Raw genomic sequence first — 14,009 nt, 5'->3', positions numbered from 1 at the left:
AAGCAGGCAATAAAGTTAACTGACATGATTTTCTGTATCCTGATCATAATACAGTTTTTATATTGCATCTAAAAATCTTTTTAGTTACATCTACAGAATTAAAAAATGATTTTTGTAATTTTGTAGATGTAAATAAAAACTAACACTTCCATGGAGTCATGACATCCTTACTTCTATACATCAGTTTCCTCTGCATCATTGTCATAATCCTCTGTGCTTCCCTTAATTTTAACAAAATATCCCCAAGATCCCATATCCTTCGTATCCTCCACTAATCTTATACTCTGGATTCCATCTTTGCTTCCAAAATTTTAAAATCTTGCACTTTGCTCCAGTGAACTGGCAGCCCTTCACCCATTTACCCAGTCTATTCAAATCCTCATTGCAAGGCTACAATATCTGTTCTGCTCATACTTCTTCCCAACTTCACATCATCTACAAACAGCTGTATATCATCATTCAAGCTCTTTCCCAGTATAATTAAATAACAGCTGCCCCCCCCCCCCCCCCACCAAAAAAAAACATTGGGCATGCCTCTAGTAACTTTCCTCTTTTGGGATATCACTTCCTCCATACACAGTCTGCTGACACCTATCAAATCCTGCAATAACTCTTCAACAATGGAAGGAAAATATTCTTCATTTTGTTTCATTTTAATTTTATCAATAAAAAGCTCATTCTTTATTGAAATCAGTGATAAATCTCACAAAAATACTTGAAAATATATTAGCAAAGAATCTGTGACACGACACTCTGCATGCATGATGTATGATTTTGATGTATCAATTTATATGATGGTTTGCTGCTCATCTCATTCTAATGATATTGTGGATTCACAAATTTTTATAAACATATTCTTCTTTCATTTTTTGTTTTCTCAGTGTTATTCACTGAGAAGGCAATAACTTTTTTCCAATAGCTTGAATTTATCCAGAAGATTTAAAATATGATTGATTAAATCAGATGTTTCTCCAGATAAATTAGTAAACTACAATACTTTCCAAATAAAAGTATTCTTAAAAGAGTAAATAATAATGAAAATTGGTACTAATTTTATGTTCAGGTAATGTTTGGAGCTGTCAACTACAGGGTGAAAAATTTATCATGATTTAAATCTGTAATTACTGGTTCCAATGACACCAAGGAAGAGAACATTCCCAATTATTGCTTATGTTTTGGTGTGGGAATTTGGGAGCAAGAAAACTTTGTCATATAGTTTTTTATTATTGTGGTTGTGCAATCCATTGATCAGAAATAAGTAAATTATTTTTTCTTTGTCTGTTTCACTTGAAATTTTGTTTGTTGTTGTTGTTTTTATGGGTATTTCTTTGTTTTGATATGTTACAAAAAATCCCACGATGAGGCTTGTGACTGCATAGATGTCCTGAATAGTAATAATAATAGCAAAACATCGGAATATCTTCCACGATGGCTGATAAAAAAATTGTTCATTACATATGTTGCACTGAAACATCATTATGTTTGTGACTCTTTTTCGTGTGAAAAAAAGAAAGCACATTCTTCCTTCATTGATTAACTAAAATTACATCTTCTTTTGGCCATGGCTATTGATTTTAATGGAAAATTTAAATTTTGTGACAGTAAATGGTTCCATTGTACTGCACTCTAGTTTTGTCTTTGTAAGAGAAATATCACTGTTAACTCTTTGCTGTTGGCTCTTACCCTTAAAGAAGAGAAATAAAAGCCTTGACATTTTGATAACTGAAATAAATTTATATGTGACTTACAGTTTATCAGAATATAATAATAATAATAATATTTTTTTATTTCTGCAACAATTGTTTGCTTAATGAAAACATTTCATCTTGGAAATCAGAGATATTGAAATATGGGATGGCATCTTGAAAGCATGTCTGTGGAAGTAGGAACAGTTGTTTACGAATATGAGACTGTCCCATTCAAAACAGGATGGATGACCACCCTAGTTATAAATATAACCAGATTACTATACAAATAACATAATTGGCCTATTGCATACCTTAGTCTACATAAAGAATCAGGCCATTAAATGAGAACTTGAGTCTTTACTAGGTGAATACTCAGAAATATATCCTAGTTTAATTCCCCCCAAAAAAGCTTAATCAGAATTTTTCTTCTTCTAGTGTCTATATAGATTATTAGTGCACTGTAAAAGTGACAATCTTGATATAGTCTCTCGAGTTGTTTCTATCCAGGGATGTCCTTAACAGGGCAGAGAACAAAGAATCAGTTCATTTTCTAATATTATCTATACAAGTGATTCTAGGTCACCCCCAATGTTTTTTTACCAAAGTCAAATCTTCTAGTGCTATTTCAAGTAAACTCTCAGATCCAACTGGAGCTGGTTTCAACATAGTTTACTGATGATATTTTCTTGTGTTCTGGCGATGGAGCAGATTTTCTTCCTAACGGCATCATTTGTCATGTGTGTGTGTGTAGTGTATGGTATCTTCAAAAATTTTCTGTAACACTTCTTCTTGAAGGCACCACAGCATAAGTGAGAAAGAGTAGCTAATCTTCCCCGGTTGGTGAGAATGGCCATGAAGTTATCATCTTGGTTGTAACTGGTCATATAAGAACCTCTGTGAAGAAGGGATACAATGAGTGATCAAATTATTAGAGCCACATGCAAAAAAGGTATTTTGTGAGTTTCAGGTAGAAATAAAACCACATTGTCAATGTTTTTATATCAAATTGATTTTATTAAAATTAGTCCTCTAATGACACACTTAAAGTATGCTTAGGAATGGAGGAAAGAGTGCTGTAAAAGGAGTTAGAGTTGATAAAGGTGACATGAAAACAGGAGAAAAAGATATCCTTGAAGTATGGAGTAATTACTTTGAAAAACTGCTAAATGAAACAAGCAGTGATGACAGCATAGTGATAAAAAACACTGACCAGGCATGCAGTCAGGAATACATATCCATACCTGAAGTAGAAAAAGCCATCAATGGCTTGAAATGTGGAAAGGCAGCAGGAGTAGATGATATTCGACCAGAAATGCTGAAGTATGGTGGTATAAAAGTCTTACAGTGGCTGCACTGCATAGTTCAGAAAGACTGGACAGAGGGACGAATTCCCGATGATTGGAGTAGAGCTCTCATAGTACCCATATATAAAAAGGGAAATAAAACTGAATGTGAGAATTACAGAGGTATTTCCCTACTGAGTGTTCCTGGCAAGATCTATGCAAGTATACTTGAGAAACGGTTGAGAAGAATTGTGGAAGAAAAGCTTGGTGAAGAACAAGCTGGATTCAGGCCAAATAGAGGCTGTCAGGATCAGATCTTCACTTTACGACAAATAGTCGAGAAAGCATGGGAATATAACAAAGATCTGTATTTAAGTTTTGTCGATTTGGAAAAGGCATATGACAAGGTGCCAAGAGAGAAGCTATTCAATACGCTGCAGTTATATGGTGTCAATGGGGCATTGTATCAAGCAGTACTTAGTCTTTATTTGAGTTGTAAGTCAGCAGTTAGAATTGAAGGAAGTACAGGAAGATGGTTTAATGTTAAATCTGGTGTGAGACAAGGATGTACATTATCCCCTCTGTTATTCATTATCTATATGGATCACATTATGAAGGAAAGTGGTATTAAACCTGATATCAAAATTGGAGATGTTAATGTCAGCTCTTTGCTTTATGCAGATGATGTTATACTTCTAAATAAATCCGCTACAAGTCTGCAAGATTCTCTGTCTAAATTGAATAGCTGTTGTAATAGATATGGTATGAAGGTCAGCAATAAAAAGACAAAGACAATGAAAATAGGCAGAATCATTGAAAATGTCAACTGTGTTGTGAATGGAGAACCTGTGGAACAAGTAAAACATTTCAGCTACTTAGGCACAATTTTTACTGAAAATGGTAAATTAAATATAGAAATAGACAACAGAATCAACAAAGCTGGTATGGTGGGAAGTCAATTGAATAAATTCATATGGAATAAGAGAGAAATTAGTCGGAACACTAAATTAGCTGTATACAAGACAGTGTTCAAACCAGTTTTAACTTATGGATCTGAGAGCTGGGTCAGAAGTAAAACACTTGACCAAAGACTAGAGACCGCAGATATGAGAGTCCTGAGAAAGATTAGAGGCGTGAACAGATGGCATCAATGGCAATATCATATTAAAAACGAGGATATTAGGAAAGAACTTGACATTGTCAGCATCCAGGAATGCATTAACAGAGCTAATCTCAGGTGGTATGGTCACTTAAATAGAATGGGAGAGGAAAGATTAGCAAAACAAGTGTTCTCTGCCAGGTTGGCAGGAAAATGACCCAGAGGAAGACCAAGATATAGGTGGATTGATACGGTACAAAGTGCCTTAGACGATAGAAATATAAGATCTGATAATGTTGGAGTCTTGACAAGTAACAGACTGATTTGGAGGAAAATTGTAGATAGGAAGTCAGTAATGATGTAATTTTTTCATGTAGTACTGTTATATCCTGTACACCCCTTGAGGGTACATGGCAGGAATTTGATGATGATGATGATGATGATGATGATGATGAAGCATGCTTATATAATTAAAGAAAAATATATATAGAAATAATTATGAGGTTAATATATGATAACACCGCCTTTTGCTGCAATTACTACTTCAATTCTTTTGGGCATACTTTCTATGCATTTGGCACAGTTTAATTTTATTGATTTATTCCTGTGCCACACATCAATCAAATGCTCTATTAATTGGCTTTTGTTGGTGACAGGTTCCTTGGAAATTTCCCACCTCACCAGTTTCCCAAAAGTTCTCGATGAGGTTGAGATCCAGTGAATTTCCAGGCCAGTCAAGAACCTTGACTTTTTTTTGTCATTTGTTACTTTTTTGTAGCATCTTGGTCTCCAGTACCTTGATGTATTGATCATGCTTCATTGTTCAAGCCCAAGTCCTTGATGTGTCGACGAGCTGTTATTGAAGATATCTTAATGCCAGCATCCTGCATCATTTTTGTAAGAACCCTCTGAGGTGCCTTCCTGTTTTCCACACAAATATCTCTAATTTTTCTTTCATCCTGTGGGGGGGGGGTGGTAATTTTTTTTTCAGCCACATTTCTTCAAACGCTTCGGTATTAATTCAATATTTGCATCCATTTTTTTTTTTTTGTTCTGCCATTGATGCTCATGAAACATTAGCAATTAATGCTATCTTCCTTTGAGAATGTTCAGTATTCATTAAGAGCATTTTTATTTCTAAAATTTTCAGTGGAGAAAGATCTTTAGCTTTGACCATGGTAAAAATACACTCTGTCAAGAAAAGAATAAAAAATCATAAAATAACACAATACAACACTTATAAACCATATGCAAATCTTGAAATAAACTATTTACCATCAAAATATTATAAGAACACTCCAAAAGTAATTAAAATGCTTGAATAACCTCAATAATTTATAAACAAACACAATCAAACAAGATGGCTGTCAAGCAGGTGGCTGAGAATCTAAACACAAAATTGCATCCATATGACAGGTTATGAAACCAACAGTACAGTATTGTCAACTCTATATTTAAAATCAGTAAACATAATTATTTAATAAAAAAAATAAAGAACTCCATATAACCAGGTTTTCATTTATTATAACTGGTTGAAGTGTAAAATTGTTACTGTAATTTATGGAGGTGGTGCTAATAATTTGATCACCCATTGTATATGTGGTACTGCAAGGCTGGTGATTATGAAAAGCTTAGGAGACAACTGGAAGCTATAGCATGGAAAGAGAAGTTGAGTGAAAAGGAGACATGGTGCTTGGGCATTGATCAAGATCTATTTAACAGTAGCAATGTGTGAGTGTGTTCCAAAGGGGGGGGGAGGCTAAATAAGTTAGGAGTAAAATAGATGAATGAAGAAATTAAGCATGAAATATGGAAGAAGAAGAAAAAGGCATCATGGAGGCAGCACAAGATGAATATTTGTAATAATTTGTTGCAAATGGAAAGCTAAGATAGTGACTTAGTTATTGAAGACAGCAAAAGTGCAGTGTGAGAAGAAATCAGCCAGTCAAGCTAAGAAAAAACATAGTAAGTTCTTTTGATATGTGTCAAGTAGAAAAAAAAATGACTATGGGAGGTTGATGCTAGCTAATGACATTATCAGAATGGTAACTGATACAAAGAAATATAGTCAAAGTATTCCAGTAGTTTATCAGTGTATTTCATCCTCATGAGGGTGACATCATGAGAAGCTGGAGTAGAAGATATGGTAAACGCAGGGACTGATTATGAATTAGCAGGAGGTATATGAGGAATAATGTAAACTTCATGTTAATAAGGCGGTAGGACTTGACAATATATCACCACATATCTTGAAGGAATGCTCTAGGGAATTAACAGCACCTTTGGCACACCTGTTTAACATGATTCTTTGCAACAAAATAAGTCTTGAATCAATGGAAGGTAAATAAAATTGTTCCACTGTGTGAAATAATAGTTCCAAAATGTGTCTGGAGTTGTTGTTAAGGTGTTAGAGAAGTTAGTGAGGACTAGGATTCAGAAATGGGTTGATAATAGCAGTATTTATGATGGTCAGCATGAGTTTGTTAAGGGGGAGGTCGTGTTTTAGCAATCTTCTTATGTATTACAACAAGGTGACAAATTCACTGAATAAAGGAATGCATACATACATACAGTTGTATACGAGGATTTTTAAAAGGCCTTTTATAGACTACCGCATGACAAGCTGGTAACTTAATTGAAACGGATGGGAACATATAGGACGTTGTGTATGGAGGAATGGTATCCATCCCAGTTGGATACCATTCATGAAGTGATAGTTACAAAATTAACCAATTACAAAAGAAATATAAAAAGAAGACTAGAAAAAGTGACATAGAGAGAATTATGAATCTTTTGCCAAGCTGAATCTTGGATAGTATCGTACACCCTTATATTTACTGTGATTTTGAAAATCTACAGAATCTGAAACATTCTAAGTTTGTTAATATTACCAGTATGTTCCTTTCTGAATTTTGAGCTGTGGGAACGGCATTACCACAGTTTTTAATAACTAGGGGGGGGGGGGCTTTCTAACACTGCAACCAAAGGCCAAAGGATGCATACGATATCACGTCCTAAAACCAATTGCAGGAGATTCACAATAATCATTACTTACACAAAGCCTATCATACTTTTCATTATAATTATTCATAGACATTGCCCACACAACTCCCTGTGCAATTCGTCACTCATTCCCCACTGTTCAAGCAAGGAATCCAGATTTCACATGCTGATTTCTCACTTATTCAATTTACATCCTTGTTCTCTTCTTTTCTTCTGTGCATTGAAAATTTCTCCTACTTCGATCCTATAAAACATGTTTTTACCATGTGTTTCTATCATAATCTTCTCTTTTTTACCAAATTCCGCAACTCAAAAATATGTCACTCTATCCTTGTATTGTGCCTGTAACTATTTTATTCATGCAGTTCTGGATATTCTACACCATTTCCTTACCGTCAAAGAGGGATAATAACTTTCTTATTTCTACTTCTTGTGTTTTTTTATTCATCCCAGTGATCCTCTCTGAAAACTTGTCCACTTCTGCAATATCTCCTAACTTTACCTCCCTATCCACTATCACTCCCAAATCTCTAGCCTCATCAATCTACTGCAGGCCATTTCCATCAGTGTAATATACAGCTTATAACCTCTTTTGTTTCCAATGTGCATAATGTTACACTCTGCCACATTGAATTTACAGTGTTATTTGAATTTCAGTGGGCAATTTGCATCTATATTTTGATGATCATTTAAATACATCTGACAGACAGTGGAGTGATTAAAAGTGATGTGATATAGTGATTCTGCAGGATCTCTACATCACCATTTGCTGATGAATATCCAGTCATCAACAAATGATTGGATATTCCCATCAGATCAGTCCCAACAGCATCAATGCATTAAAAAAAAAAGTACAGCAAATCAAGTACAAAGCCCTTTGGGTTCTCTATACTATACTCTTTCTATATCTGCCCACCTGCAATCTTCTTGATTCTTTTCCACCATATGCTAATATCTGATGTTTGTCTATAATCCACCCTCTTATCTACATTACCAGCTTCACACCCGTCTCCAGTGCTTAACCTATTTATAGTCATGTGCAAAATAGTACCTACAAGCTATTCCCACTTTTGGATATGGTTACTATTGTTATTTAGGCAACATCTTTTCAGTTGGCAGCACTGTGAGTATGTTGATTATTCAGGATATTTATTTCAGGATATTTAAGTAGCTCTATGTATCCATAGAGCTACTTAAATAATATAAATCCTTTGTGTTCTACTTAAATAGGACACAAAGAGCATTTGTATACATGCAAATATATCTTTATAGGACATATAAAATAGATAAGGCTACAGATTTGCGAATAGAAGTGGACTGGAAATTGAAGTTGTTCAAAGGAACATATTTCATACATAGGCAGAATACCAAAAAGATCCTTTGGATGCAAGAACATATGACAGATCATGCCACAAAACTGTATAGGAGCATTACACAGATGAAGTCTTTTAAGAGATTTTATTTCTCAAAAGAGGAGAAATAAAATTTCTCTCTCTCTCTCTCTCTCATGAAAGATGGCTCATGAAAATTTTGCATGTGTTGGAGGAGAGATGCTGTATTTTACATCATATAAACAATATGATTTTTTTTCCCTCTCGAGTGAATGTATTTATTTTTTTATAACAGTCTTACCTACACTGGTACTATGAATGTGTGATTAATAGTATGTATAACCCTTGGATACCCCCCCCCCCAGATATATAGGTCTTATTGTTCACGCTAAAAATCAATATTCCTATTTCATTAGCATCTAATCCAAGTTTCACATTTCTAAGCAACCCTAGATCTGGATCCCAACTCCCCATACCTCACAATAGACCCTTACACTTAGCTCTTATTGATGGATTCATTTTATTCCTCAGTGTTCATAGTTACTCCTTATTACATGTTTTCTAGACAATTTGCCAGTTTGCAAAATGACAATACTAAGTTTCCTGCAGTCCAAAACAAAACTGCTCCATTCATATAACTGCACCATACATCCATAATTATACTTTTTTTTTATTCACGGAGAATTTCTGTTTGTCCCCCATCTTCCAGAAAAAAAATCTGGAATGCGGAGACTACATAAGGATTTTGGGATCCTCATGTAGCTCGTGCATTCCAGATTTTTTTTCTGGAAGATATTATGCACTGCTCACCTCATTGAAAAGAATCAAATCTAGTTCTTTTCCAAACAAAGGGTACATATCACATTTAGAGTGCATTTCAATTGTTCTCTGTGTTAGGAGGAGATAAAAAGAATTAATTTTTTTGTTGGCAGATATTATTGCAGTTTATTAATAATAAAAATATGGCCTTAATTATTATTAATACTTCCCTTTCTTCAGATGTTCCAAAAAATCCATCAGAAATTCACTTATTATTATTATCCTAAGACATGGAGTCAAACACTCATCTAGAGGTCCTTTTGTCATACACAGCTCATCATACCTGGTCTTAAACACAATGAAATTCTCTATAGACACCATACTCTCAGACAATGCATTCCAATCATTTACAACTCTCAATGCAAAAAAAAAAAAAACCTGCTTCTCAAACACTCTCCTTATACAACTTCCAGGAATGACCTCTTGTTCTCCCCATGATCTTCCACCATTTTACGAAAAACCTCTTTTTAGCAATCCATTACCAATTTGTACATCTCTATCATATCACCCCTCTTCCTCCTATCCACTAGACTCTGTAAATTGCATATTCTCAACTTTTCTTCATATTCAACATTTCAGTGATCAGAAACTACCTTAGCCAATCTCCTCTGGACCCTTTCCAAAGATGGAGTGTAGAATTTACTCTTGGTGTGAATATATTGTTGGAGGGGGAGGATATAAGAGCTCTTGGGGTGATGGTGGATAAGGATATAAAATTTAGAAGACATATTGCCAAAATTGTGAGGACAACTCAACAAATTCTGGCAATGATGCAGATGACACTGATTTGTAGAAGTGAGGAGATTCTGATTCCACTGTATAAGGCTCTGATTAGACCACATATGAACTACTATGCACAGATTTGATCACTGGTTTTCAAAAGGACAAAGAGATGTCCTTTTGAAAACCAGTGATCAAATCTGTGCACCTCAAGAGCTCTTATATCCTCCCCCTCCAACAATATATTCACACCAAAAGTAAATTCTACACTCCATCTTTGTTTTCCAAATTTTAAAACCTTACGTTTTGGAACATTCAACTGCCATCTCCACTCCCATGCACATTCACTCAATCTGTTCAAGTCTTCTTGTAAGCCTAGAACATCTGCTCTGCTCCTCATGGGTCGTTCCAACTTTGCATCATCTGCAAACAACTATATATTCCCTTCCAGCTCTTCCCCAATATCATTAATGTACAAGTTAATTTAAATAGCAAAGACCCTAAAACAGACCCCCAAAGCACACCACTAATGACTTTCCTCTTCCAAGATATTGCTCCTCCATACACATTTTGCTGACACCTATCAGACAGCCAATCTCCAATACAATGCCCTAATCTAATATCCAAACCCTAACCACTCTAGTTTGACTGTCAACGTATCATGCGTTAATCGATCAAAAGCCTTTGCAAAATATAAGTATACTACTGTGTATCCTTCTTCTCTGTCCATGGAAGTAATCACCTTATTGTAATAAGTAAGTGATTACTAAAACATGACCTTCCTTTAGCAAATCCATGCTGTCCATCAAAGATAATACCGTTATTATCAACCCAATTCTGGATCCTGGTTCTCACAAGCTTCTCCAACAACTTAATTACAACACCTGACACACAGATAGGCCTATAGTTTGATGCTTGAATTTCATCATCTCCCTTATGAAGCAGCACAATCTTGCCTTCCTTTCACTCCTTTGGAACTTGACCTATTGTCAGACTCATATTAAACAAATATGTCAAAGCAGATGTTAACATCCTGGCACATTCTTCCAAGTCTCTCCTGCTCATCATCCGCTGCTATCAAACTCTCCATGATTTCACATTCACAAGAATGAAAGACCTTTAGGAACTGCTCATTAAATATCTTGACTGTATCCTCAGCTCAGTTATCCTTATACCATTTTTTCCAATCAATGTCATCCTTCCATAATCATTCTTTCTTTCTTTTTCTTTTTTTTTTTTTTTTTTTGTTGCCTACACATTGAAAGAACCCCCCTGAGAATTTTTTTGTTGTTGTTGTTCATTAGCTAACTGCTGCTCATATTGAACACATGCTACCCTTACCAACTGAGTCATATTTCTTGCCTGTTCTTTGTACTCCTCATGCAATTGATTATTACCACTCATCTTATGTTGCTTCCATAATACCTTTTTCCTCTGTATTGTATACTTAATCTTTCATTCATTCATCTATCCATTTAACACCTACCTTATTTAACCTTCTGACCATTGAAATACATTTGGGCATTGCTTCTACTAGATAGTTCTTGAATATCATCCAAGTAGCACTGATCTGCTTTTCGTCCAACTCCTCATTCCATGCTTCCCCTGCAAGCAGTAGCCTTGTAGTTCCAAACATACCCTTTCCTCACAGAAATCTTCACACTGCTGGCAATCATCCATGTAAAATGAGGAAACACTACTGATGCTATCAGATGGTAACTATGGTGACAAATGTAAGAAAAACACAGCACACGCAGATTGTAACATAATCTGCATTTGTGTATCAGAATGGATAAACATGAATTTTTTCGAACTGTTATTCACACAAATAATTATTGTCAGTTACAACAGAAAAATAAAATTAACAAGCAGTGCAAAATGTAAGACCTGTGCAGCTCAGCAGAAGTTGCATTTGTATCCACAGTACTATGCTGCCTGAAGAAATACTTAAATTCTAGACTGCAACTAGAGGAACTGTTTCTAAACCTTTCTACGATTGGTTCCTGAGCTAGTTGATCTCTAGCACAGGCAAGTAGGTTTTTTATCCCATAAACTAAAGAAAACTGAATGTAGAAACCACACTATTTCAGACAATAACATATTATATTAGGCTATATGAGGTGGTATTACTTATGATCTTTTTATTATCTTATTGTCACTTATTAACTGGAATTCCACTTAAAGTTAGTCATAGTCTTGGACCAGCTATCTCTGAATGGCTACCAGTGGAGATTGAATCCCACTCAGTCTCAGAAAGTTAGACAGTACTAAAACTTAAGGAAATAGAAGGCATTAGCTGATTTTTTTTAACAAAATATAATTAACAGATATGGAGCCTGTGTAGCTCAGTGTAAGTGGCGTGTGTTGTCTACAGTGCTAAACTGCCCAAAGAAACAACATCGCAAGTTCAATTCTGGTTGATGATTCGAGGAACTTTTACTATGTCTTCTTTTCAACTGCTTCCCGATTTAGTCAACCTCTGGCATGGACAAACGGATCTTTTCTTCTAGAAAATCCACTGTAGAACTAACACTAATTTCAAACAGTTAACACTTTCATTGCCAAGCTGAAAATTTGAATTTCGTGTGGTGGCCAAATTTTTTATATTTTTTTATTTAGTTAGCGACGCCCACACGATAATGCGTGATCGGCCGTTTGGTGAGAACTCGCATCACGCGATATCGCTTTATTAGCAATGAACATGTTAAACAGTATTAGGATTCACGAGATGGCAGTACCTGCTTGTCAGCCACATCTCTTCTCTGGTGCCATGTATAATTAGTGATAGTCTTGGACCAACTATCTCTGATTGGCTACCGGTAGAGGTTAAGCTTCCCCATCAGTCTCCAAAAGTTAGATGGGGCTAAAATGGTCTTGCCCACAAGTAGCAAGAAAAAAACAACCATAAAGTCTTGGTAAGCATAATACCAGTGACTTGATATATCACCTCTTTGGACACGAGCACTGACTCAAGCAGTGGAATCATATCATACCTCCGGGCATGAAAGTGCAGAGAACAATACCATAAACGTTATACACTGGTGTCCAAAAGCTAAGGATGAACTGCATTTTTACTCAAAACACTTTCATGGCTACTGCCAAATATGGACATTTCACCCTATAGGGAATTAAAAGGCATTAGTTGACTAACACATGAAACGATAAACCTCAAAATTACACCAAAACGTATCTAATAAAAAAGACTACAACTACTGTTACCAAGAACAAACAATACCCTCTACCAAACACATCTGAAATGAAAACAATAACTGCTACTCTGGCCTTTAAAGTCAGTGAAATTAACATATCACTTCTTCAAAAACAAAACAAAAAAATACCTTCTATGCCACTACCAGAAACATGGGTATCAAGAGCCAACAATATACTACTAAATACCTCTAGCCTGCAGCTCTCTAAAGCTAATCTGACTTGACTTTTTGAACTCAGTAAAATCAAGGTACATCCACAGCTGTATCAGTCACAAAAACATAAATGCAAGTATCAAGAAGAACAACAACCATAAAGTCTTTGCACTGACTTAAGCTGTGGAATCATATACCTTTGGGCATGAAAATGCAGAGAACAATACCATAAATGTTATACACTGGTGCCCAAAAGCTAAGGATGAACTGCATTTTTACTCAAAACATTTTTGTGATTACAGCCAAATGTGGACATAAATTGATTGCCAGCATACTAATAAATTATATTACACAAACGTGTTATAAATTTTGTAAAAATTAAATTGCAGTAAGTGTATGGCAAAAGTTACAAATATCCTAAAGACCTAGTTGAGGAATTAATGTACAGTGCTTACAGAAAACTATACGGAGAGACATTTTAATATGGAATATGTCCACCCCAAACTGTGATGCAGCTCGCAAAATGTCATACCATACTTATCACCACCTAATCCTGGAGTTCTTGAGGCAAACTACTCCACTCCTTTAGAAAGGAAAATAATAATGTTTGTTTTCTAGAGGGCAATTTCGAGTAGTAGTGCACTCTTTCCATCCAAAATTGTTCTATGGAGTTGAGATCTGGGGAGCCTGCTGGCCACTTGATT

General features: G+C 35.3%; 1 protein-coding gene across 1 annotated transcript in view; it reads left to right on the top strand.

The window, feature by feature from the left end:
• Nucleotides 1-8,579, top strand: part of LOC150104992 (uncharacterized) — a 768,027-nt gene extending 759,448 nt beyond the window's left edge. The window contains exon 40 of the mRNA XM_090395452.1: nucleotides 8,346-8,579. Coding sequence (XP_090251578.1) covers nucleotides 8,346-8,359 — 14 coding nt within the window. The 3' untranslated portion in view covers nucleotides 8,360-8,579. The remainder of the gene's footprint in view (nucleotides 1-8,345) is intronic.
• Nucleotides 8,580-14,009: the final 5,430 nt, after the last annotated feature.

The sequence above is a fragment of the Typopeltis vanoorti genome, chromosome 7 (genome assembly GCF_054136105.1).
Source record: "Typopeltis vanoorti isolate ZY-2024b chromosome 7, IOZ_Tvanoo_1.0, whole genome shotgun sequence".
Taxonomy (NCBI): Eukaryota; Metazoa; Arthropoda; class Arachnida; order Uropygi; family Thelyphonidae; genus Typopeltis; species Typopeltis vanoorti.
This window is presented reverse-complemented; position numbering and strand designations above follow the sequence as displayed.